Source organism: Leptosomus discolor, chromosome Z (genome assembly GCF_034619465.1).
Source record: "Leptosomus discolor isolate bLepDis1 chromosome Z, bLepDis1.hap2, whole genome shotgun sequence".
NCBI classification, from domain to species: Eukaryota; Metazoa; Chordata; class Aves; order Leptosomiformes; family Leptosomidae; genus Leptosomus; species Leptosomus discolor.
Genome location: NC_141419.1, coordinates 70,180,468 through 70,206,569, shown reverse-complemented (window position 1 = coordinate 70,206,569; position 26,102 = coordinate 70,180,468). Strand labels below are relative to the sequence as shown.

General features: G+C 37.5%; 1 protein-coding gene across 3 annotated transcripts in view; it reads left to right on the top strand.

Moving 5' to 3' along the window:
• The window catches only part of CWC27 (CWC27 spliceosome associated cyclophilin), a 125,839-nt gene that overhangs the window by 17,017 nt on the left and 82,720 nt on the right, over nucleotides 1-26,102 (top strand). For 2 of the 3 annotated variants that reach the window (XM_086479531.1, XM_086479530.1), the window contains exon 10: nucleotides 2,015-2,187. In XM_086479531.1, coding sequence (XP_086335657.1) covers nucleotides 2,015-2,187 — 173 coding nt within the window. Of the gene's footprint in view, nucleotides 1-2,011; nucleotides 2,188-26,102 lie in introns of all 3 variants that reach the window. The other variant, XM_086479529.1, reaches the window with a different exon arrangement.

Below are 26,102 nucleotides of genomic sequence, written 5' to 3'. Positions count from 1 at the left end.
ACAGGCAGTTTGCATTTCTGTGTCGCTAGGGGAACACAGTCATCCAACTGAACAGCCACTTCCCTCCTGAGTTGTCACGTAGCCCACTCTGGGTGGAAATTTGTTTAAATCTATGAGTTGGTAATGAGACCTCAGAAAAATGAGAGCCTGAAAGATAACGATGGAGTTAATGAGACAGAAAAGATACTGAAGGAGGAGACTGGGCAGGAGAAAAAAAAGTAGAGTTGCAGGAGGGAACGGGCTGGGGAGGAAAGTTATATCCTGTTTTGTTAGTGTTTTTATAGAAGACGACTGGTGAAATCCTCTGCAGAATGAAAGCAGTGGAAGGTTCACGAAGTAGGGGATTCATCAGAGTTGGACAAGTTGAACCTTTGTTAAAATATGACCCATGGAACCCCCCTCCTGGTACTCAGATCTCTGTAATTTTTAATTAGCTTTCTACTTAGCAGTTGCAATTTGTCTAGAGTTGTCCATTTTTATTCTAGAAATTCTCCTATCCAACTCTTTGCCTTTCAGTAACATGCTCTTACCTAAACCCTAGCCAAATCTCCACCAGCAGTCTGTCTTTATCCTTGACTGTTAAAGACCCTGACACAGTCCTGTTACGTTCTTTTTCTGAATTCTGCCCTCTGCCATTGAGGTCTGTTGTCATCCCATCTCCCTGATAATTTACAAGTAAGCAAATCCTTCCCAAAGTTTCATTGCCTGCTCTGTCAAACAATAACTTTCTGGGAAATTAAGTGAAATGCTGGTCGTGTTCCACTTTTCTCTTTCCCTTATTTAAAAAGAACAGACAAAACGCCCACAATAATCTTTCAGTTACTTCAGGGACAAAATATTCAGGTATTTTACTGTGCCAGATATTCACATATTCAGGTTTTTTATTCCTGACTGGTCTTCTCTTGTCTAAATCTAAAATCTAAGCATGGTAGTCTCGAGATTCCTAAACTGACTCAAAGACAACATCTGAAATCCAGCTCTTGATTTTTCCCTGGTATTCCCAAAATTGTGCCTCTTGCTGTTTTTATTTTTCTTCCCTCTCCCCCTGCATGTTTATGGACATGGTCTTCAAGCTACTTTTCCTCCTACCTGTCAGTCACACCCAGGGCATATACATTGTCCTTAGCGTTTTCCTCTCCAAGTGCTGACATCCTGGCAGTCTCCTGGATACAGTACAGTCCTCTGGAATACTGTTTCGTAGTCTGATCTTTCTCTTTGTATGGTTAAACTTACAATCATGTAGTATCTTACACTTTTTCTTTAGCTGATTAGCATCACTCCAAAATAGAAAAAGATGTGCCATCTAGTCTTGGAGCTGGTGTCCTTCCATTAAGATTCATGCAGGCTTCCTTCTTCAAGGAAGGAAGTAGTCAAACTTGGATCCCTTGATCTAGTTAGGCTTCTTCATTACTGTGAGAAATCACTTATTTCTCCTTCCAAGTGCCTGTGAAGCAAAGTGGTTTAGTTTATCTCCTTATGCCACCTTCTACTAGGTCTGGAAGCATCATACCTCTGTAGCCAGTTGGGATGATGGATTCCACGTACTCTTTTGATCAATGTGGTGTCTGTACATTCTCTCCTGGAGAATGATGAGCAAACCTCTTCCATCCCACCATGACTCTAGTATGGCCCTGTGGCAGGAAGTTCTTGCTAAGTTTTGTTTTTCTTTTAGTGGAAAATGAAGGAAATGTTTTATGCGTTGACTTGATCAAATTTTGGATTCATGAACAGTGACCAGACTAATACCACATTGCCATGAGGTCTTCTGCAGACCTCTAAGGGTTTACAGTCTATTCTAGACTGTTTTAGATGTAATTTATATGAAAGTTTTCATATTTCACATTTTTTATTCCCTCTGAAACAGAGAAGGATATGTTTGCTTTGAAATTAAGTATTTTTCTTTTTTTTGGTAAGAGGTTATCTTTGTAAGGAAAACTTGCCATATTCAACATTCTGTAGTAAAAAAACCCAAAACCTAAATGAGAATTTTAATCTTTTTAAATCAATAAAGGAGGAAGAAGAACATGATGAAGATGCTGATAGTGTAGAAGGTGAAGCTGCTAGCAATGAGAGATTTCAAATAAAAGAACGCATTGCCAAGAAGTTGAAAATTGATACGAGTGAAAATGCTAAACAGCAACTTCCAGAGGAAGAAACTAAAACAGAAAAGAAGACAACTAGTCGCAGGTAGGTATTGTGCTTTTTCTGTAATTTTTTTTTTTCTTTCTGCTTGTTTACAGTTAGATTTTCTGCTCAATTCCACTTTTACAGTTACTACATTGATAGGTTAGTATTACGTTAATATTACTCCCCTTTGCCACCTCCAGCTGGGGAAGATGAAACTGCCTATTGCTTTCTCGTTTCTTAGTTTCATTTGGCAGTTTAAGCCAAACAGCTAAGTTACATTTTGTTACACTGAGCACTTACTGATACCTTGTTACGGGAGTTTTGGTTTTGCATGTGAGTATAAATGAGGAGTTTTATATGTATCTATCATGCTTTACTTTCTCTTTCTACACCGTTGTAAGGTTGTGTTTGGTAGCTATCTGTGAGATAACACGTGGTGGTCAACCACCACTAAGACTTCCAGAAAGTAAAGGCTTCCTAGTCATCCATTAAAGTCTGGTTTAAAACAGTAGTCATTCTTGAGTGTACCAGTTTTTCAACACTGCAATTGATAGATCAGTTTTTAAATAGTAATGTAACACTGTATTCAAACTATTGAACTAGCTCTAGACAAATTATTATGCCTCTGCAGCATTATTCAGCTCTTTGCAGACATAAAAACATAGATTCCAATCACATAATGTAGCTTTGCCAGCCTTCGTGAGCATCTGTACTGATTAGCACTCAATTTTCAGCGAGTTAATTTGTTTTCTTGGGACCTTGTGTCTTGGCAGTCTTTCTTCCACAGCTGGTTTGGGAATTTCTGCCTAACAGTATTTATACTGCATAAAAACATTTGTTTTGTGTGCAAGTGGTGTGTACTAGGAATTATTGTTCAGTATTTCAACAAATATGGGCTCCAGAAGTTACTGAACAGTAAAGTCTTTGCTGTTATAAAGGTCAATGTGTGAATTTACTTACTCAGTGAAACTCACTGGGGGGTAGAAGGAGGAAGCATCAAAAAGGTAATTTAGGTTTTGCACTCTGACTCTTCACAGTTGTCATAAATAACTGCATGATGAAATTATTCAGGCTTTGCCTGTACTAAATTTGGCATATGTAGTGGCTGTCTTAGATTTTTTTCTCACAACAGTTTCCTCTGAGTGGAACCATTTCTCCTATTTTATTTTCTTCCTTTATTTTTTTTTACCTGTTTACCCCCAGTGCAGATACAGTTTTATACCTACTGGCCAAGGTGTATTGCCAACATGGAAGAATCCAGGACAGTCTGTTTGTGAACAAAAGAATACATGGTAGTCAATATAAACGCTTCACAAGTTCCATAGCAATTACCATCCCTATTAATAACTGGAAACTAAAGTCTTTGGGTCAAGACTGCAGAAGATAAATTTGTTGTAATAATAACACACTTTGAGATACATTACATACTGAAACTTTATTTGGAAAACAGAAGAAATAACCAAAACGGAATCAGTTCTTGTTTTACAGTCATTAGAAATTCACATATCTGACTTGCACCCCTTGCAGGTTATTCTGGTTTTATATGACTATATATACCTGCTAAAAATGAAAAGAACTATATCTTATTGAAGAAGTGGCTCTTGTCAGTTATGATGGGCATTCAATTATTATCTTAATTGTAAACCAATACTATTCAGTAAGAGAAAAGGGAAATCGCACCCTGACATTTGCAACTTGATGGATATTGATCTGATTATTTTTACTGAAAGAATTTGAAATTATTTTAAAAGCAAGATTAGTAAGTTTTAAGCATTCCATGTGAGGTAGTAGTTTTAACTCTCTGTGGCCTATATGTTTAGAAGCAGGCTATGCTTTTAGGGTGGTAGGAACACTTGCGTTATTTTGGATAATTTTTTAATACTGGTATATTAAAATATACCAACTGTATAAAATATACAAGCTGTTGCTGTTTGTCTGCCTTTCTTGGAGCAGTGAAAAGGCTAGTGAGAACATTACCAATAAAACAATTTTTTTAACCACTTCACTGAGTTGGAATATCTCTGTAAAATGAAATATTAATGGATATAAGCAGGAAATTTGGTGTCCTTTTCTACATCTTCTCCAATATTGATTTGTATCTGAGAAGCACACCAGGTACAGTACAGAAGCCTTTGTAATTTGAGCAAATCTGTCAGTTCTTTTTGAGGCCTAGATGATGTTACTTCCAAAGTTCCTCATAATTTTATGTTTGCTGAAGAGAAGACCCAATATACTTAATAGATGGAGATAAAGAAGCAGGAGCATTTGACGTGAAAAATCCAGCATAGTAATGTAAAAGGATGTAGTAAACAAAATCTGTAATTTAAATGTGCTTTAGTTTTTCCTGTCATATTAGTTAGAGGCAAGGCAAATAACTTTCATGCTTTGGCAGACTTTATATAGTCAACAAGATTTGTGTGGTCAGATCTGTAAACTCACATTAATCCCATTTGTTCTGGAACCATACATAAATCTGATCTCTTTGTAGAACCATGTAGTGTTATGTACACCAGTATAAAACTCTGTTTTATGAGCACTGGCTTTCTGGTTTTTATTCTTTTTTTCTCTCTATAAGTGCACCTAAATCACCATACAGGAAATTTAGTGCCATATTTTCATGACTGTGATGGATATAATTAGGTATGGTTTCAGAGGACATCTACAAGACATCTTCTAAAAACCTATCCCCTGTTTTTCCTTTCTGCCATCTTTGAAGTTGGGCTGTGTGGCTGCTTTGGAAATTGGTGGCTGTAGTGTATCTGCTGTAGACAGCAGGTCCACAGGAAGTATACTGAGATCAAGGAGAATGATGGATAACTTGGATCCCAAAATCTGGTTACTAGTCCTACAGCTGAGGTAGATGCATAATCCTGGTGGTATATTACATGAATATTTATCTTATATCCCTTAAAATGGTTTTATGTCAGTATGTGGGACGAGAGTACATGAGGTAGATTTGTGTCGCAAATCTTGCAGAAACATTGTGCTGAATCAGTTTCCTGACTGCAGAAAGAATTCCTGGTTTTAAATACTCTGCCGTTATTTATCCTGCACCCTGATAATGTTTGTGAACTTACCCATAATATTGCCCAATACAGAATAAGTGTAAGCTTCTCAGAGTCAATGAACTGTTCTTGATCATGGAGGTTGGCAAGTACAGATTACTATCACACAGTGGAGGTGAGGATTCAGAAATTTAAAAGTTCTAAAAAAAAACTTTTTCTGAAAAAGTGCCTTCAAGTACCTGGCAGTCAAATAACATCTTTAGAACAGCAAAAGAAATTAGTCTCTGTACATACTGCCTACCTGTTTGTCCAACAACCTGCCCACCGATCTGTTTAACTCTCTGTTGGGTTTTCAAGGGATGGCTGCTAGAAACAAATTTGCCTGAGGTATAGTAGCAAGTTTGCAGCATGAAGGGAACATAAAGCTAGAGCATACAAGCCTGGGCATGGAGTACTTCATGCCTAAGGTATGATGTTTTATCACATTATCAAAGAAATTTGTGGAGGTGTTCCATAAGCTTCTGGCTCTCCATGTGGGTGGTCAATGAGCTGTGTTTGTGGTGATTCTACTCTTTCAGGGCAGTAGCAGTAGTATTAGAGCCAAATGGGTTATCCTAACTCAGAAGAGGTTTTATTGGATGCATTCGTAGCGATTGGGAGCCATAGCCTTGGGAGATACTGCTTAATATCACAAGTAACATCAATTTCTAGACTTACTGTTTTCCAAATAATTGTCTGCCATCCTCTGGCATGGAAATTAAATAAGGCAGGGCCAAGTGCTGGGTCCTGCACTTGGGTCACAACAAGGCCATGCAGCCCTACAGGCTTGGGGAGGAGTGGCTGGAAAGCTGCCAGGTGGAAAAGGACCTGGGGGTGCTGGTCAACAGCCGGCTGAACATGAGCCAGCAGTGCACCCAGGTGGCCAAGAAGGCCAACACCATCCTGACCTGTATCAGCAATAGTGTGGCCAGCAGGAGCAGGGAGGTGATCGTGCCCCTGTACTGGGCACTGGTGAGGCCGCCCCTCGAATACTGTGTGTGGTTTTGGGCCCCTCACTGCAAGAAGGACATTGAGGTGCTGGAGTGTGACCATAGAAGGGCAACGAAGCTGGTGAAGGGCCTGGAGAACAGGTCTTATGATCAGCGGCTGAGGGAACTGGGGTTGTTTAGCCTGGAGAAGAGGAGGCTGGGGGGAGACCTTACTGCTTTCTACAGCTGCCTGGAGGAGGTTGCAGTGAGGTGGGGGTTGGGCTCTTCTCTCAAGTAACAAGTGATAGGACAAGAGGAAATGGCCTCAAGTTGCACCAGGGGAGGTTTAGATTGGACATTAGGAAAAATTTCTTTAGTGAAAGAGTTCTCAAACATTGGAACAGGCCGCACAGGGAAGTGGTGGAGTCACCATCCCTGGAGGTGTTCAAAAAACATGTAGATGTGGCACTTCGGGACATGGTTTAGTGGGCATAATGGTGTTGGGTCAGCAGCTGGACATGGTGATCTTAGAGGTCTTTTCCAACCTAATGATTCTATGAGTCTGTGATAAGGTGTTAGTAACTGTTAGGTCTGATGAGATAAAGTAAGATAAACATTAAGTTTCATTGTCTGGAATAGTGACTTCTTTGTAAATGTGCTGGAGATGATTGATAATGTTCTCATGGGACTTCACCCACTCTAGTCCAAGTGTGTGTTGATCAGAGCCAGCAGAGATGTGGGAGGTGCAAATATCAAACAAAAAGTTGGATCCACCATACTTGAAGGGTAATGTCTACTAATGGAGCCAAGATAGATGATATCTATCAAAATTGTTCATTTCGTCAGATATTTAAATGTGCTAATAGAGTAATTGAACTTCTAAAAATGTTTTTTCAGAGTACTTTATTTTAACATGCATGACTTTTTCTACAAATCTGTATTCATTTGTATCAGTCCTGTTTCTTTTAATACAAATCCATTTGTGAAGTCAGAAGTTTACACATCTGTTCCAGAGAAATGATATGGAAACAATAGACACCTTCTCAAATTTATGGTACTGAGATCTAATACCACTTCTGAATGCAATCATACTTGGAGTGCTCAAATGGTGAAGTTAATTTCAGTCATTTCAGTATGCATTTGAACCTTTTGTGTATGTTTTATAAATAATTTGAGATACTTTCCGATTTTGTATTACATAGGAAATCTCAGGAAAAAGAATTTCCCCCTCGTTCTGGCAAGTTGTTAGAGAAATTCCACAGGTCTGTTGTTTTTAATTAGAAAGCTTAAACTGAAACTTCAAAGTATGGAACAGCTGTTTGCATGAAGGAATGTATACAGATAGAAGAAGTGTTTGCCATCATTGCAATAGTAATCAAATTTATTGGCATTACTTGGAGTTTGTAAAATGGCAATCGTTTGAGACAATCATCTGAAGGCTGTTCAGAGTAAACGGTCCTCTTCTAGTTTGGTAATTGAAAGTACTGCTTTTATATTTGTCTTCATCCTGTAGGTGGAGCTCGGGTGCTACACATTTCTGGTTGCCAGCTTTTAAACATTTTCACTCTTTGTTTGCAAGACATGCAGTGTTCAAGTAGAGTACAGCTGACCGTACAGTTTTTCACTGTACAGTCAACAATTTCACTTGCATCCTTATAATAGATGTACTGTTAAATAGTAGTAGGAAATAGGTGTCTGGAATAGCTAAACTGCTGAGGAAGAAAAGCTGACTTTTTGAATAGTTAGCATCATTTGAATTTAACTCTGTGTTTTTGTTTCCAGTTATATATTTTTCTTCTAATAATCCTATGAATTGCAATTGAACTAAGTAATCACGTTTCTTTTAGCTTATAAGCTGTCACTGACTATCATAAGGAGGTGAATGTTAATAATAATAGTCACTATTAGCTACTATCGCAATTTATAGTAGCTGTATTGCCACTCCTTTGCATTCTAGTTTTTCTTACATGCATGTTGCTTGGCTTGGGTAAAATAAATCATCTCATGAAGCTTTAGACATCTGCTGAGTGTATATATTAGAAATTACTTGCTTTGTCCTCAAAGCAGACGTCTATAAAGCTTTTTAAGGTGTAATTCCTCTGACTTCTTTTTCTCCTTTGGTAAAAGACAAGATGAAATAACTAGTTCACTTACAAGTATCTTCACTTGGTCAAATGACTTGCATCTCCACTGTCATTTTGTCATCTAGGCACAATAGTAATAAAAATAGTTAATAATGCTAGGCAGACATGCTCAAGTTCATGCTAAGTCCATTTCAGACCATGCAGTAAAAATTGCATATATTTGAGACACCATAAAAATTTTCTTAGCATCTGAATAAACATTGACACACTGAGTATGCGAGATTGCTTTCCTGAAGTGCTCTCATAACACTGTGGTGTAGAACAGCCAAAGTAACTTTATGTGTGATCTCGTGCAAGTCTTTTAAAAGACCTTTAGATGAAAACTTCTTTTTCTCTTTGTCAATCAGCAATTGTTATAAATTAAAAATTGGTTATTTTTTGTTCATAAATTAACAATATATGGTAGAATGTTTTGTTCGAAATGCGCTTACTGTGCACTTGTTACCTTGTGTTTATAACACAGGCATTATAATGGAAAGAAATAAAAATAATTTTGGAGACTCACAGTGGAAGAATTCTTGTCATTCTTGTAATTGTAGAAAATCTGTACCTTTGTACAGAATGGTGACGTTTCTGTGCATCTATGGAGTGTTCAAAGGGGCTGAGATGGATGTCATACAAGTCTGCTGTCTATAATTTTCATTGCAAGGTGGCTAATGTCATTGTAAGGCTGCTGTCTATAATCTTTGAAACACTGTGGAAATCCTCTGGAGGATGTTGCACCCGTTTTCAAAAAAGGCAATCATCTTGGGGATTATCCAGCTAGCCTCACTTTGGTCCTTGGGCAAATTGTGGGGTAGGTCCTCTTGGAAGCTATTTCTGGGCATGTGATGGAGGAAAAGGTGATTGAATATAGTTAGCAAGAATTTAGCAAAGGCAAGATGAGGGGAGAAATGGGTATCACCTGGTTTGAGCACAGGGCTAGAATAGATGTGTTTGAGGTTCCTTCTGACCCGAATGCTTCTGTGTGGGTTTTTTTGTGTGTGTGGTTTGTTTGTTTGTTTGGGGTTTTTTTGCTGTTTTTTTTTTTGTCCTCCCCCTTAGGCCCAGCTGAGGTCTGGAATAACAAGTCCAGCAGCTCTTTAGTTGTTGGGTTTTTTAAATAGCTTTTAAGTTACATGTATGTAGGTATTTTATTTATGCTTCTACATATTTAAACTTAATCCAGCATCTCATCTTATGTTCAGTTTTATACTTCTTTGTGAATGTTTGTTTGTCAGTAGTGTCAATGTGATGTGAATACCATATACTTAGAGCTACTTAGGCACTTTGGAATGTGAAGTTTATCTGTTTCTGTGTAGAACTGTGATGTTTTTTCTTCAGAATAATTACTATTTCCAGTTAATGAACTATATTTCTAATCCTGCTAACATTTCCTTAAACCAGCTATAACTGTTACTATCAGGCTTTGTCCAACAGTACGCCTTGTCTGCTGGCTTTTCAGTTTAGCACCAGGAAATATAAACTGTGCATTAATAAGACTGGCTTTTGAGTTCTTGAGTACAAACTCTCTGTGCAACTTACCTGGAACTTCGCTATGTCTAAAGAGCTGTTGCTGTTTTCATACAGGAAATTCAGGTGTTTTGTTAATAGTGTTTTAAGCCAAAGGAGACCATTAGATAAATTGTGTGTCTTATGCTATAATTTACTTCCAGTAACACCTGTATTGAGCTCACTGTTTGGTTGCAGCTGAACAGGAAAGGCATTCAAACGGAATTTGTAGATAGCAAGAAAGTGCAGTTTCATCCGTATTTAGTCAGTGAGTGTAATCTATTCCAGTATTTAGGTACCTTAGTCCTAACAATACCTTATCCAGTTTTACATTTTAATTTGTCTGGGTTCAGCTTATAGCCAATGATTGCTGTGCCTTTTTCTGAAGTTCACTGCAGTATGCTCTACGTTCTCTTACTTCAACTACTTAAATTCTGATTGAGTCCTTTCTGTCTTTTTGATAAGCTGATTGAGTTCTTTCAGTCTTTCACAGTAAGACATTTTTTCCAGTCCTCAAATCGCTTTATGGCTTTTTTTGTTCCTTCTCCAATTTTTCAACATTCTTCAGAGAACTTTGATCACTAATCTCTTAGTAGCCTTACTGGTGCTGTATACAGAGAGCAACAACTTATTTTCTTACTTCCACCTCTCAGTTTATTCATACATTGCCCACATCAACTTACTTCACTAAGATTGGAGTTGCTAGGGCTTGCCAGGTTATTTTCAGTAATCACTCTCCAAGAACTAGTTTCCCATTTTGTACTCTTACTCTGTTTTTTACTTTCTAGATTTTGGCAACTAGTTGTCTTCAGCTGCTTTTTTTTTTTTTTATTTTTTTATTTAGCAAGCCCAAGTTGCCCAGCAGTTCCCATAGGAGAATTTCCTGCTGTGACAGTTCATGTGATTTACTACTAGTGGATTTAGTACCAAGTTCCCTGGAGTGAATAGATACATTTTCCAGTCAGTGCTTAATTGGCAGATATTTTAAGCAATAACTTTGTAACCTACTTCTTACACAATAAAGATGTTATTTTGGCCCGTTTTGTCTTTAAGGGCTTCCTTACTTGAAAGTACTGGGAAGCAACTTTTCCTGATTTCATATAATGAGGGGTTTTTTGGTTGACTCTAAAATTAGCCAAATTAGCAACCAGTCAGGAACTCATGTTAGAAACTCTCTGATAGCATTATGTCAGAGTTGATACACTACTCTGAAACCTTTTTGGTTTTGACGAGTATGCGTTTTCTGTGGGAAAGTTTTATTTGAATGTTGTATACTGGCTTGATTCAAGAAGTACTTTCTTGTGTTCACATAATCCAGTACCAGGGTTTTTTTTAAAAAAATTAAACATTGCCAATGAAACTGATGTAAAATTCATTTAACTGTTGAGATGAGCGCATGTAAACAGATTAGTTTTCAGTTTTGGATGTATAATGAAACCAATGAGCTGCAGCTAAAGCTCACTATAATACAGACAAACCTATTGCCCTTTTATTGTGATCTCTTAACTTTGGATCCAAAAGTCTTTGCTGAAGTCCATAAAGTGACAGGTTTTAGAATAATGGAAAACATCTGTTAGGTGTTTAAAAAAAAAAAAAAAAATCAACAAAAGTGTCAAAAGAAACCAAACAGGGATTAAAATCTATCATTAAAGACCCTGTGCTACTACGATGAAAGATTATTACATGAGATTGCCTTGACATTTGGAGTCTCTCCTGCTCTTGTATTTTTTCATATTATGGTACCTTCAGATTTTGTTAGTATGCTACCTGCATTTTTAGTTTAATTCTCTTAGAACTTTTGAATTCTTACATATTTATAAGAGTAATGCTTGTGTTTCATCTGACAGGGGAAGCTTAATTGTAAATATTTGTATTTATTCAAAATCATTCATTCCATACTTCAAAAAAGACATGTTCACTGTGTGATTATTACACTCCATTTGTATCGGTGTTCTTTTTAAAATCAGAAACCATCTAGTTACAAGCTGTCAAACCAGCTTATGTTGTTTTGTTTTAACTTCCTTGAAGTGGGCCAAAGCTATTTTAAACAATTTAATAGACTAAATTGAGACATTCCAATTTTATGTAAAAGTAGCTATTTAATCACATACTGAAACAGAACAATTACTGAGTGGTGACATAAAATTAGACTTTTTTCTTCTCCACTTTGCTATGTACAGGAATGTATTTGAAGTACATTGCCTTGATTTGAAAACAGAGTGGATAATGATGATTACATAACACATGACAAAGTTAGATGTGAGTCTGTGTAATATACTGCTATAAAATGACAGCTTTAGAGATGCAGTTCTTTTCGTTTTTCTTCATTGTGCTCTACGTAGCTTATATTTCAAATAGGATTGTAACTAGAGTTCTGTAATCTTTTCTCAGGGTGAGAAGGGAGAAAGTATTTTATGACCAAAAACCCCCCAACTTTCCTTCTGAATACTTCTAATTAGTTCTTCAGTGCTTCTTTGTATTAAAATACTCTGTGCTGTGCTTTGCAAAACTATGTTAAACATAAAACTTCCACTGAGTAGTCTCTAGCATTCCTCACCCTGCCCTCTGAGTTCTGATTTTTAGGTATAGCATAATCAGCATAACATTTTGGAAGTTTTGCTGCATACTTAGCTAGAGTTTACCATCAGCATCCCCAGAGCTCCATCTGTTAAGAGTACTATATGTTAAAATGTAGTCTCATATATAAAATATTTTAATATATAATATTAGAGTTGAAGCTAGATACTGAGAGTCTACCTATACGTTCTTGACCTTACAGCTCTTGTGGCTTGCAAGAGACTGAAAAGTGTTATGGGAGAATCCTATATATCGAAATTTTTGCAATTGGAAGTCAAAAGAAGTTATGTATTATCTTCGGTGATCTCACCTCTTTTTATGCAGTTTTATCCCTTAATGTGGTGACAGAAGAGTCTGAAATTATTGTCTGGAAAAAGGAGCCTATAAACTTGACAAAGAAGTTATTTTGCTCTTCAGAACTGCCCCACAGCTTCTCTCAAGAAGGATGCAGCACCTATTTCATAATCCGTAAAATTCTGACCAGTATTTCTGGAAAAGTGCAAAAGCTCATATAATACTGAATTTGAAAGAAGCATGTAAACAGCAAATGATTCCTGACTAGTCCTGTTTCAATGCAGAGTGTCAAATGTTTCTCTTAAATCCTAGCATTTAGTGGCTTTCATTACACTAAACGTACTTGGGACTGTTATAAGTGCTCTGCTGGTTGTTCTTCAGCAGTTAATAGATTTCTATTTCTGCTCTTTCACCCTTGGCTTGAAATGTTGTTTGAAAAGCTCTTTGCAGAAGCAGTACCTCTCTGTGGAAATATTAGGCATATGAAATATGCTGATATACATACAGAGCAATATAGCAGTATTTCAGTCCTCCTGTTTTTCTTGATCAACCTATGTCCAAGTGAAATTTCATTAGGTTAGTCATTTGCCTCACATACAGTACATCAGGAACACTAACTGAATTAGACAATTAGACAATTTTGCTTGTTCATCATATGAATTCTTGAGAAGGTTTTAATTCAAGCATGTGAACTTGCTGCAAAGACCTTTGACGGACATAGATACAATTTCTGTATTATGCAGGCAGTACCTACCTAAATATTTTCAGTATACGTGATGACAGTGTTCTTTTACTAGAGGAGCACTTTGCAGGAATCTGGACAAGACTCAGCCCGGATAAAGAGGTAAAGAGTTTGGAGTATTAGCTGTGAGGGAGGGATTAAGTTATTCCATTAATTATTAATTGACTTTACAGCGTAAGAATACAGAAAGCTGCTGCCACATGTCAAGGCCAACACCTTTTCTTGGTGTACTCTCTAACTGTAGCTGCTTCTATGTACAGTCTTTGCCACACATATACCAAACTCTGCTCAAACTCAGAGTTGTGACATGGTTTGAGTGGGACACTACCTTTGAAGAATTTGGAGATTATGTCAGAAATTCAGTAGACAAGGTAATGGTCTATGAAATATTATTGTACAGCATAATACCTAGTTGACACTGAAAGTGCATTGTACTAGTTCCGATTTACCCATGCCTCCTGTAATTTGTAGGTGGAACTCTCTTGAATCTTAAGTACTTTTTAGTCTGTGTTAGCTGAGGGAACATGGCTGTTGTGCTTTATTGCCACAGCTATGGTAAGCAGATGTGTGTAAGCTGGAGCTACCTGATAGAAAAGGTAAAAAAAAATAATTTTTTTTTCTCCTGTGGTGTTAAGAAAAAGCACAGACACAAATTGGTGGGAACTCATTGTCTAGATATCAAAAAGCAGTGGGAATGGTGTTGGTCAGCTAAGTCAGTGGGACTTTCATGAAGAAATCTGAAACAGGAACTCATTTTGATGTATTCTTTTAAATTAGTGCTTGAAAGAGTTCTTTTAAATTCCAGTGTGGTCAAGTGTGTGTCTGATGAAAGTAGTAGCTTTTCTAAATACATCATTCTCTGATGAATGAGCAGATGTTCACTCAAAGCGTACAAAACACACACAAATTCACTTTCGATGTAAGAGGACAAAGAAAGATAATTATTCCTATATATTTCAAGAGTGTGTGAAAAAAGGGAAATGGTTTCTGAATCTATTGTTTTGGTACTGATATCCTAACTTTGTAATACCATAAAAAACTCACCCACGGGCTATGTGATGTCTTACAGTCATACCTACCGTACATGTCAGATGTTTGTTTTGATAGACTTCCACATTAATTTGTGTGTGTTTTGTATGCTTTGAGAGACTTATCACAGCATATAAATTCAATATGGATTTGAAACCAAAGTGCTAATTTATAAGTTGCAATTTATCCACAGTCATAGGGAAATTGCTTACTTGTGCAAATGTTTACATGACTCAATGATTCCAGTGAAACTATTAATGTGAGTAAATGTTCACAGATACAAGCCTGAGAACCACTGAAATTCCTTTTGACTGGAAGTTGACAATCATTGTATGGTATGAAGGATAAAGGAGAGGAAGGAATATTTTGGCTAAAATGACAGGAAAAATTCTTACACTTGGGATTGAGTAACTTCTCTTTTTTTTTTTTTTTCCATAACACTGTCTCAAGAGATTATTGGCTTCCTTTCCTGTCCCCTTGGCCACTTTTTCTCGCCATTTTTTCTTCACTTAGAGTGTAACAGTTGGTTATGGAGTTGCTTGTAAAATAGATCCCTTGTACAGTCCCAGTAAATCAATTAAGAAAGTCAGCTACAAAACTAGGGCCAGAGGTAAGGTGTCGAAGACAAGAGATTTCTAAGCAAGTTTTAGTGCTGTAGAGAATGTACATGACCTTCTGCCCACAGCATACTGCATAAAAGATACAGGCGTTGATCTTAGAAATGGGGACGGCATCTTGCTGGGACTAGAACCTTGAATGATACTTTCGTTTTAATCCTTATATGTTTTATCAAGTCGTTTGGTTATTAAGATTTTTCTTGTCTTCTCAAGTAATATCGTAGTATACTAATGCTTTTAAAGTACACTTGATATTTTCTTTTTCTTTACATACTTATTTTCCTTGCTACATTAGGGCATCACTCACTTCAGTCCAACTAATTTTCTTTAAGCAGTAATACTTGATTTAGCTTTAAATTTTATCCATTCTTCTTTAAAACTGTTGATCAGTTACTTTTTGACTAATTAGGTTATCTTTTTAATTATTTCAGAAAACTTTTATTAAAAGAACAGTCTTCCTTTGGTAAAAATGAATCCTTAAGTTATTCAGAAGATTAAGAAGCTAGTATGTTCCTTTTCATTTGCATTTTTATATTTTGTTCAAGGATTTCAGTATTTTGGACATGTGTAACTGACGTACGGGAGAGAGATTACTTCAGAATTGGTTTTAGAAATTCTGTATTTTTCTGAATAAGACAATTTACTTATTGCTAAGGATTGCATGATTCATTTATTCTTTTCAAAATAACAGATTTTTCTCTGTTCTTTGCCTTAATAACATTCATTGTAAAGAAAAAATATTCCTAGACATTCTCTTTGTAGAGTTAATGATTGGCAGTAACTTAAAAGTAGACTATACTATATTGAACATAAACCCAGATTGTTTGGACATAAAACCCAGAATCCCAGCACTGAGGTTTTTCTTGGCTAGGCATCAAAGCGTGTTAATAGGTATAGTGTTCGCCTGGGACAAAGACGGGATTGTTACTGTGGTATATTTCATCCTGCTGCTACTTGGCAAGAAACAGTGTATTTTTAGGTGAAGTTAGAGTGTGGATTTGTCAAGTCACCTGGAAAAAAGGATGCGTAGGTGACCCGTGAAAACACAGTTAGCATGATGGAAGGTGAGAATGTGTAATCCTTATTATACAGTGAATTGTTAGCACTACATTGTTAGTAAGATACCATTTCAAAGGGCTGGAGTGTTCTCAGTTGTGTAGCTGCACATGTGATTTTTTTTTTTTTTTTTGGTAACATAACAAGGCGGATTTAACAGTGGTATAGCCATGTACTTTTTAATTGCTAAATAATCATGCTCCATTTCCTTTCTTTGTTTAAACAGAGTTGAGTAGCATGGGAAGAGACATTTTGAGGGTTTTGTTTCTATTCTAGGATACGTTTTTTGTAAATAGAACTGCTTACATTTGGTACTGTAGTGATGGATGACATACAGCATGTTCAAACATTTTCTTTCTTCATTACATCTGCTGTTTGTCTCTAGACAGTCAATTTAGGATATAATTAAATATTTTTGTTATTTTGCATGCCTTACTACAGAGCCAAATAGGTAATAGGTATTTTTAATACAGTGTAGAACAAGTGCTGTTGGTTATCGGATTCTGGTTGTGGAATCTTTATAATTAATAATAAATTAATTTAAAAATATTTTATAATTAATAATGTTTCACGAATAAAAAGAAATTAAATAAAATTCTTGCCTAAGAAGTTGTCAAGTCTTTGATAGTAAGTAGGTAATATTAGTGGTTGGTAGTTTGGTAATAACAAAACAAAATAAATTACAAACCTTGTGAGCTGAGCAGATTTGATTTGGAAATCTTTCAGATGGTAAAGATATAACTGCTGCTAAATTGGTTACTACTTTTTTTTTTTTTTTTTTTAGTTCCAAGATTGTAGTTACTACATTGTCTTAGATAAAAAGCCATATTCCTTATTATTCTTCATCCTGTTCTATAACACTTAACGTGCTGGTAATTTTTTGAGTACAGGTCTTCACTGACCTGTCTGCAAGTCCACCTGTCATCTTTGCTGTCAAATGGGATAATAGATTTTCCGTGATGGTTTTTGGGAATAATCTTAACAAATTACTACCTTTCAAAAGCCCTTTTTCTCTTCAGCCTGAATTACTCAATTTCTAATGGAAGCATCAGCAGCATTACAGAGCTATCTTAGTAATAAGTGTGATGTACGTTCCTATATAAATCAACAGTGGTATCAAGGTGTCTTTTTTTTCTTCCACTTTGATCAACAGGGGAGTCAGCTCTCTTCCTCTGAGAGCTGTGCAGTGTAGAATAATTAACTTTTTCTTTTGCATCTTGGATCTTTGTTGTTTTGGTTTTTTTTTTTCTGAAAGCACTCTTCCCCTTCACGTATTCTTCTTCCGCAGGTATAAGCAACCTTTACAAAGCAAGCCACTGTACAGGACCCTTTCCAGGAGAGCATTTCCTTTATTGCTGTATATGTACAGCAATATAATTTACTGATTCTTTGACACTAGATGAATTTTAAATCAACCAAATTTTTAGTCGTTTCCTTACTGTGTTAGGCTTCTACTGTGTTTTAATTCCCCTGTCACACTGATTTAACAGTTGGGCCTATTGAAGATAACTTACATTCCTATTACCTTTGTAAATTTTTATTTTTCATTTTTCTTTGCTAGCTATTCCTCACAGCAGTTTACATTATGTGTGTTTGTGGGGGTGGTGATTGCTGCTACTGTAACTCAATTAGAGTTTAATTCTACTGCACAATATTTATTCTGATTAAAAGATTTTTGCATAGTAAAATGGTGGTTATTTCATTAATACATCAGCTTTTAAAAATTGCTTTGAAATTTTAAGTTAAATCATATCTGTTCTTAAGTACAATAGTAATTTGATTTTGTTTTATAAAAATGATTAATTTTTGTGAGTACATTTGTATCTAGATAATTTACCTTCTTATTTTTTTTCCTTCTGAATGTGGGCTTAGACTGTTTGAAGAAATTTTGAGGAATTTTTTTGCCAGTATGCTCGTGTTTAAATCCATTTTCTCTGAAAATGATAAAGGAAATAATTCGAGAGGAACTTCAGTAGCTCATGATGGTTGTTGTGTTTAGTCTGCTTTTATTTTAAGGGGGCATTTTCAAGGTTTTTCACAGATACATTTATGTTAATTATAGATTGTTAGCTGCATTGCTGCCTGCATACTTCTGGTGGATATTGTATGAGTCTTACAGCTGTGATTTCAACAATGCTGTGTCAGGTTACAGGATTCTTCATAAATCTTTCTTCAGTGTTTCTAGCAGTCGAATTCAGAATTTTGTTGAGGGCATTTATTCTTCTAGATTAATAGACAATTTTATATGTATATTTAAAAGCAGTGATATTTTCTAGAACTGGAGACCAGAATATACACTTGCTTTTGGGAGCACGTGCTTTGTAAAATAGGCGGTTTTACTCTTAGAAATCTATTCTCTATGATTTTGTTTGTTTGTTTGTTTGTTTTTTAAAAAGGAACAACCAAACCCTGACCATTGCACTGTTCTTTGGTCTTAATCTTTACCACTGTCAAGTATTCCTGAATGGGTCTTTGTGAACTGTATTTATAGGTTAGCATTCCTACACTATGTTCTGCAGTGAACTTTACGACTCCAGTCTTGCAATAGTGTTTCAATTGTTCTTTCTGATAATTTGCATGATAATAGCGCTGTTTCCTTACAGTTGTGAACTCCCAGAATGAGAAGACTATAGTTGTTTTAAGTTGAAATTACGCAGGAGGTTCTATGGAAGTTAAAGCAAAGTGTATGTTCTGTTTCTCTCATAAACGGCCTAAATTTTGTTGTAAGTGGTAGTAGTAGCAATTTCAGTCCATGTTTTCTTGACTTTTATTACTGATTGATGGATTTTCACAAACATATTGTTAAATAATTATGTGCTGCTTCTGCGAAATCTCTCACAAAGAAATTCAGATTACTCAATTCAATTTTGTTTGGACTTTTTTATTTTGCATCAGGTTTTTTTGTGAAGGGTGAATGTGATTATATGACATGGTGTTTTGCTTTCCATGTGAGCAGTTTAAACCTTTATATAGGTAGCTAAGAAATAGTAATACTATTAGTAATATTCTTCCGATTAAATAATTTTACCATTATTTGTTAAACTTCACAGTTTCAAGTTTATTTGGATATAAATGACAGCTCTTTGGTTGCAGACTGTCTCAGTTAAGATTACACGTACTTCACTTAAGCAGTGAGGCGTTTTACTTGCAAAGCATGTGTAACTTAATTTTTTTTTTTTTTATTAGTTGATCAACTGTGGTTTTAACAGACGTGTAGCCAGTGATGATATGTATTGGTTTGTGCCTCCTTGTGCTGATCTCTTGAGTTTTATATTGAAAGACACTAGTGTTAATAGTATTAGATATCAACATATGGCATTGTACATGGAGTTTGTGGTTGTAGAGACACCAAAGATTATCGCCTCCTTTTGAAAACATGCCTGTATTGTACTGAAAGGCAGCCTTCTGGGGAATGTTGATAGGACAGTAAGTATGACTAATATTCTACTGTAGTCTTGTAAAGTGATATTTTTACATTTATGAATTACATGCTTACAAACACACTTCAGTGCCCTGTGTGCTTACGAGTGTAATCTATATTTGCCTTAGATATGTGTGCAAAGTATTTTCATAATAAAGTATCAACAACATCAAACTATCAGAAGATTTTTTTGTGTATGTGGATGTATCTTTACTGCTGCACTTTAGTATGGAATTTGGAATTTGTTTTTCCCTCTGTTTTTTTTCTGTGAGGTTACTTGAAATGAGTGGTATACTAGATAATTTCTTGCAGCTCAAATTTTTGTGTCTTTGAGGATACAGGAGTTTGAGAACAAGGGAGTAAAACAATACACTTAAAAGCTAGATCCTCCAACCTTTTGCTGCAAGTGTCGTGACTTCTGTAATTGATAGTCTTAGTAGTTCACTGAGTCTGGATTCAGTAAAACTGAATAAACATGATAATAAGTATTAAAATAAATTTTAGGAGTTATGTTTTGAGGAACAAAATTTTGAGCTTTGTTGCTGGGCAGACTTTTTATTGGTCAAGAGTCAAGAATATGTACAGGCTGAAATACTCCCTTTTTGATCAGAATCCTTTGCACATAATTAAATCAAAGCTATGTAAATAAAATGAATTGTTTTTTGAGAAAACCTACTGTGTTCTTTTATTCAACAACTGTAACTTTAATGAATATCAGTGCATGTGTTCCATAAAAAGTATATACAGACTGGTTTCTGTTTCTTATGATCACTTGACTTTAAAGTAAGTTTAAGCATGGAGAACATAGTAGAGTTTCCTAATAATAAAGCATGAAAAACTATTTTTGATGTTTTATCAGAAACGTGTTTCATGAAAATGATCATCACAAGCACTTGCATTGATCATTTCTGCAAAAAGATCTAAGATGTATTATTCAAGATTCTGAATAGAATTTGTGTCAGCAGGAATAAAGAAAACCCAACATGAGTCCTTATAAGGGTATATCTGCTTCTAATGAGAAGCTGTTTATCTAATGAAAATGGAAAACATCCAAAAAGCCTGGACTTTGAGAGGGTAAGGCAGAAAGGACTGCTATGATAATGTAATCTAGTGTTTTACCTAATAGAGCACACAAGACTCTCTTAAATTCTTTTACCTTACTCTTATGTTTTTGCAGAAGAAAAAAAAAAAAAACCAAAAAAACCCAAACAACCCAAAACATTTTAATGTAGAGATTTATGCTGAAAGATACCCCACTAAAATTTTCTTTCATGTCTGTCTTGTTAAATAAATAAAAATACCGCTTCTTTTCGATCTGCCTTTTGGCTTGTCTTGGAGCCATTAGACCCTTTTTCACTCCTCTGCTAGCTGCCTTCTAGCACATTTGTCTTCATTTGCAAATTGTGTCCAAATCACCCTTGAACTTTGTTTGATAAGTGTCATAGAATCATAGAGTGGCTTAGGTTGGAAGGGACCCTAGAGATCATCTAATCCAACCTCCCTGCCATGGGCAGGGGTACCTCTCAACTAGACCAGGTTGCTCAAGGCCTCATCTAACCTGGCCTTGAACACCTCCAGGGAGGGGTCAGCCACAACCTCTCTGGGCAATATATTTCAGAGTCTCACCACCCTTGCACTGAAGAATTTCTTCCTAAGATCTAGTCTAAACCTATTCTCCTTCAGTTTAAAACCATTTCTTCTTGTCCTGTTGCTGGACACTCTTGTAAAAAGTCCCTTACCAGCCTTCCTGTAGGTTCCCTTCAGGTATTGGAAGGCAGCTATAAGGTCCCTCCGGAGTCTTCTCTTCTCCAGGCTGAACAATCCCAGTGCCCTCAGCCTATCCTCAGAGCAGAGATGCTCCAGCCCCCAGATCATCTTTATGGACCTCCTCTGAACTTGTTCCAACAGATCTATGTCCCTGTTATGGTGGGGACACCAGAACTGGACACAGTATTTGAGGTGGGGTCTCACAAGAGCAGAGTAAAGGGGGAGAATCACCTCTCTTGATCTGCTGGCCACACCCCTGTTGATGTATCCCAGGATATGGTTGGCCTTCAGGGCTATATGAGCGTGCTGCTGGCTCATGTTGAGCCTCTTGTCAATCAGCATCCTCAAGTCCTCTCCAGGTCTACTCTTCAAGGCACTCTCTACTCAGTTTGTACTTGTGCCTGGGATTGGCCTGACCCAGATGCAGGACCTTGCACTTTGACTTGCTGAACGTCATGCGGTTTGCATCGGTCCATTGCTCAGGCCTGTCAAGGTCCCTCTGGATGGCCTCCCTTCACTCAAGCGAGTCCACCATGCCACACAGCTTAGTGTCATTGGCAAACTTGGTGAGGGTGCACTCAATGCCACTGTCCATGTTGCCAACAAAGATGTTAAACAGTACTGGGCCCAGAACAGACCCCTGAGGAGACCCACTTGTCACTAATCTCCACTTGGACTTGAAGCTGTTGATCACAACTCTTTAAGTGCGACCTTCTAGCCAGTTACTTATCCACCAAGTGGTCCACCCATCAAGTCCATGTCTCTCCATCTTAGACAGATTAATAGATTGAGTGTTAACCTTCCTTTTGTGGCATTTTCTGTTTCCCCAGTCTTTGTTGTGTGTAAACTTGGTCAGAAGTTATGCTATGTTTTCTTCCTTCACATAAGGTAATTTGACAGTCTCTTTTCTTTATATCTGCAAGTAATAGAAATAAAGTAATATTTTCATGGTTCTAAGTTAATGGTTCCTTTATTTTCACTTAAGAACAGTTTATCAGTGTCAGGCTTATAATTATCTGAGTTATATTTTCTCTTTATAAATAGTAATATCACGTTACAGGTTTCCCCCCTTTTTTCTCCTCCTACTTACCTAGAATTTCCCGCCTGTGTTGTTCACAACCAGCACTCCCCATGGCTCAGAAATCTCTTTAAGCATCTTTAAAAAAACACTTGGATGCAAATTGCATGACCCTATTGCTTTTTATTGTACTGCTTAATTTTTAGTAACTGTTCTTCTATTTTGGTGTAACTCAAGATGACAGAAGAATGGATCATTTTCAGATGTCATATCTGGCTTTCTCAGAGAACAGAAAGAGCTATTTAATAATTTTTTTTTCCCCCCTACATTGTTAATCCTTTTCCATTTTTTAGGCTTTAATCCATAGCATAAAAATAAAATTTAGAAATGTAGGGATGCTCAAAGATGCGTGTATGTATAACTTTAGCAGTGTCTGTTGTCATAAATAGATGGACAATGGTCATTTAATGATCACTCTTCTATTTCAAAGTATTTTTACCTTGTAAAATAACATCTGAGACCAGGCTAGGAAAAAAAAAAAGTACTGTTTGGTACCATTTTTTATTCAGGCATTTGGCAGCAAGTTACAAATAAACAGCTCACGGTTTCACCCGTTTCTCTGTACAGCTCTTTATTCTTTGTATTTCCTTTGACAGTGAAAATAAAATTAAAGATGCTGGTAAAATCAAAATATCAAGGCCAAAAATATCAAGGCCAAATATCATGTTTAGGGTATCTTTTTGAATAAAATCTTTATTAGAAAGTAGTATTTCTTTTGTATACTGTTAAAACTTGAAAATAGGTCTCTCTGTGAATGAACACCTGACAGAAAACTGATTTGGTGAACCTCTGCAGTTTCTTCTTGTTTTTCTGGAGAATACCATGATAAAATGATCTTTGTTCCAACCTGCCTTTACTAATAACTAGACCAGGTATCGCCATCTTCTGTAGAGATGGCGTTTTGTAGAGACTGCCTTTATTACCAAGAAGGTGTTAAAGGGCTGGACTAATGCTACAGGATGGCTGTGCAGTCAGCTTGTTACTCTCAGGTGTATTAGGATATTGGAGCATCTCACATGAGGGAAGAACTCTGGTTAAACAAATAGTACTATTAATTGCAGTGGGAACAGCAGTACAAAATACACAATTTCATTGTGCTGGCTGTAGTCTGTGACTTTTCATTTGCCTCTTACCATTAGATGCTTTTCCTATGGTATGTTTTCTAGTTCTCTCAGGTCCTAGAGCTCAGACAGTTAGTGACACTGCCTCTTCCCATTCCAATAAATTAGAGTGGTCTCTCTGATCCTTTGAGACATCACAAAGACAGGGGTCATGAAAATGGACAGAAGAAAATAATGTAGCATGCTGCTATGCTTCATTATTCTTATTTGCTCATTTCTAGCTAGGAGGCATGACAAAAGAATTACTCTTGCAAGAATAGGTGAGAAGGCAGTCTGAGTTTTAGTGGATTTTGTGCAGTGCTACAGAAATGGGGCTTAACTGTCTTTAAAGAGAACTCAGTTTTAAAAGTTGTTGTGGTGGGTTGACCCTGGCCAAAATGCCAGATGCCCACCAAAGCCACTCTATCACTCCCCCTCCTTAACTGGACAGGAGAGAGGAGAGGAAAAAAAAATAACAACAGGCTTGTGGGGTTGAGATAAGGACAGGGAGATCACTCAGCATTTACCGTCACAGGCAAAACAGACTCAACTGAAAGGAAATGTGATTTATTACCAATTAACTCAGAGAGGAGTAATGAGAAATAAAACCAAATCTTAAAACACCTTCCCCCCACCCCTCCCTTCTTTCCCGGGCATAACTTTGATCCCAATTTTCCTCCCTCCTCCCCCCTAGTGGCACGGGGGAAAACAGGGAATGGGGGTTGGGGTCAGTTCATCACTCTGTTGTTTTCTGCCGCTTCTTCCTCCTCAGGGGGAGGATTCCTCACACTTTTCCCTTGCTCCAATGTGGGGTCCCCCACACGGGAGAAAGTCCTCCATGACTTCTCCAGCGTGAGTCTTCCCACGGGTTCAGTTCTTCATGAACTGCTCCAACGTGGGTCTCCTCCATGGGGTGCAGTCCTTCAGGAACTGACTACTCCAGCGTGAGCCCCCTCACGGGGTCTCTGGCAGCAAACCTGCTCCAGCGTGGGCTTCTCTCTCTCCACGGGACACAGGTCCTGCCAGGAGCCTGCTCTGGTGCAGCCTTCCCACGGGGTCACAGCTTCTTTCAGGCATCCACCTACCCCGGTGTGGGGGCCCTCCACGGGGTGTAGGCAGTCATCTGCTCCACCGCCCATGGCTGCAGGGGGACAGCCTGCCTCACCGTGGTCTTCACCACAGGCCGCAGGGGCATCGCTGCTCCGGCGCCTGGAGCATCTCCTCCCCCTCCTTCTGCACTGACCTGGGTGTCTGCAGGATGTTTCTCTCACCTATTCTCACTCCTCTCACTCGCTGCAATTCCTGCTGCACAACAACTTTTTCACTCTCTTAAATACGTTATCCCAGAGGCGAAAAATGCTGTCGCTGATGGGCTCGGCCTTGGCCAGCGGCGGGTCCGTCTCAAAGCCGGCTGGCGTTGGCTATATCTGACATAGGGGAAACTTCTAGCAGCTTCGTACAGAAGCCACCCCTTTAACCCCCCCGCTACCAAAACCTTGCCACACAGACCCGTTACAGTTGTATAAACCATGTTACTGCAGTGTGGAATCAAAGTCAGGCCTGTCCAGCCTATCAAGCGCCATGTGGAGACAGCTTGTGTGTTCTTGCACATCTTCTTAGAGCAATGGAATTGACCATTTTGGACCATATGGTGGTGTGTTGGGTCACATTGGCTTATTGAGTTTCTGCAACATCAAGGCTGCACCCAGCTGAACTTCTAGAAAATTACTGGATATTTCTGCATAGTGCTTCATAACCCTCCAGAATGCGAAGGCTTTATTGGAACACACTGAGCCAAAGTGGGACTTACATATTTACCTGGGAAAAAGAACAAATGTACAAAACCATGAGAAGCTCTCCCAGAGTACTGGTGAATATAACACCAAGATATGGAAGTACGTCATTGGGAGCCATCCTTGGTCTAGTATATGTGATGCTGAGCTAGACTGGTAGATCATGTTGGACCTTTGTTAATAACCGTGACGTTAGCTGTCTGTTCTCAGAGTTTCTGTCTGATTTGTGTCTCATTAAAGCAATCTTTGCCATTTTCAGACTTCATGTCTCTGGAGATGACTGTTACAGGTGAGGCTTGTCAGCCTGCTGTCTTCACACATGTATATCTGGCTGGATGCTTTGTGATTCATATGGTTGTTCAGATCAACAGTGGCTGACGCTGGGTTGGACTATGTGCCCCCAACTCACTCAGTGTTGAGTTTCTATATGGCCTGTTGCGATAGGTAGGGGTGAATTTTGTGGCATGTCTCTTCCTAGGCGAGGACACAAAGAGAATACATCTGCAGCTTGCTGCTACTGTGACTTTGAGGGAGATCCCGAAAGACCATCTATCCCTCTTTACTGAACTGCTTGTGCCACTCTGTGTTATAATTGAGTTGTTCCAAGTTGTCATCCATTGACTGCTATGAGGCCTTGTAAGTAGTTCATGGAACTAGATACTTTTTTTTTTTGGTATATTCAGTTAGATGTGTGATGATGATATATTTGTCGTCTACAGTTAACCCAAGGGGTTGTTCATGGTCTAGAAAATCTGGTAAATGCTACCTAGGCATTTTTATGGCAGTATTCTTTTTTTGTGAAGAATAATGGTTAAATAAAATAAGTATCAATCTCAAAGAAGTTACAGTTTAATATATAGTCATCCATAAAAAGACCTAAGACAGAGGTTAAA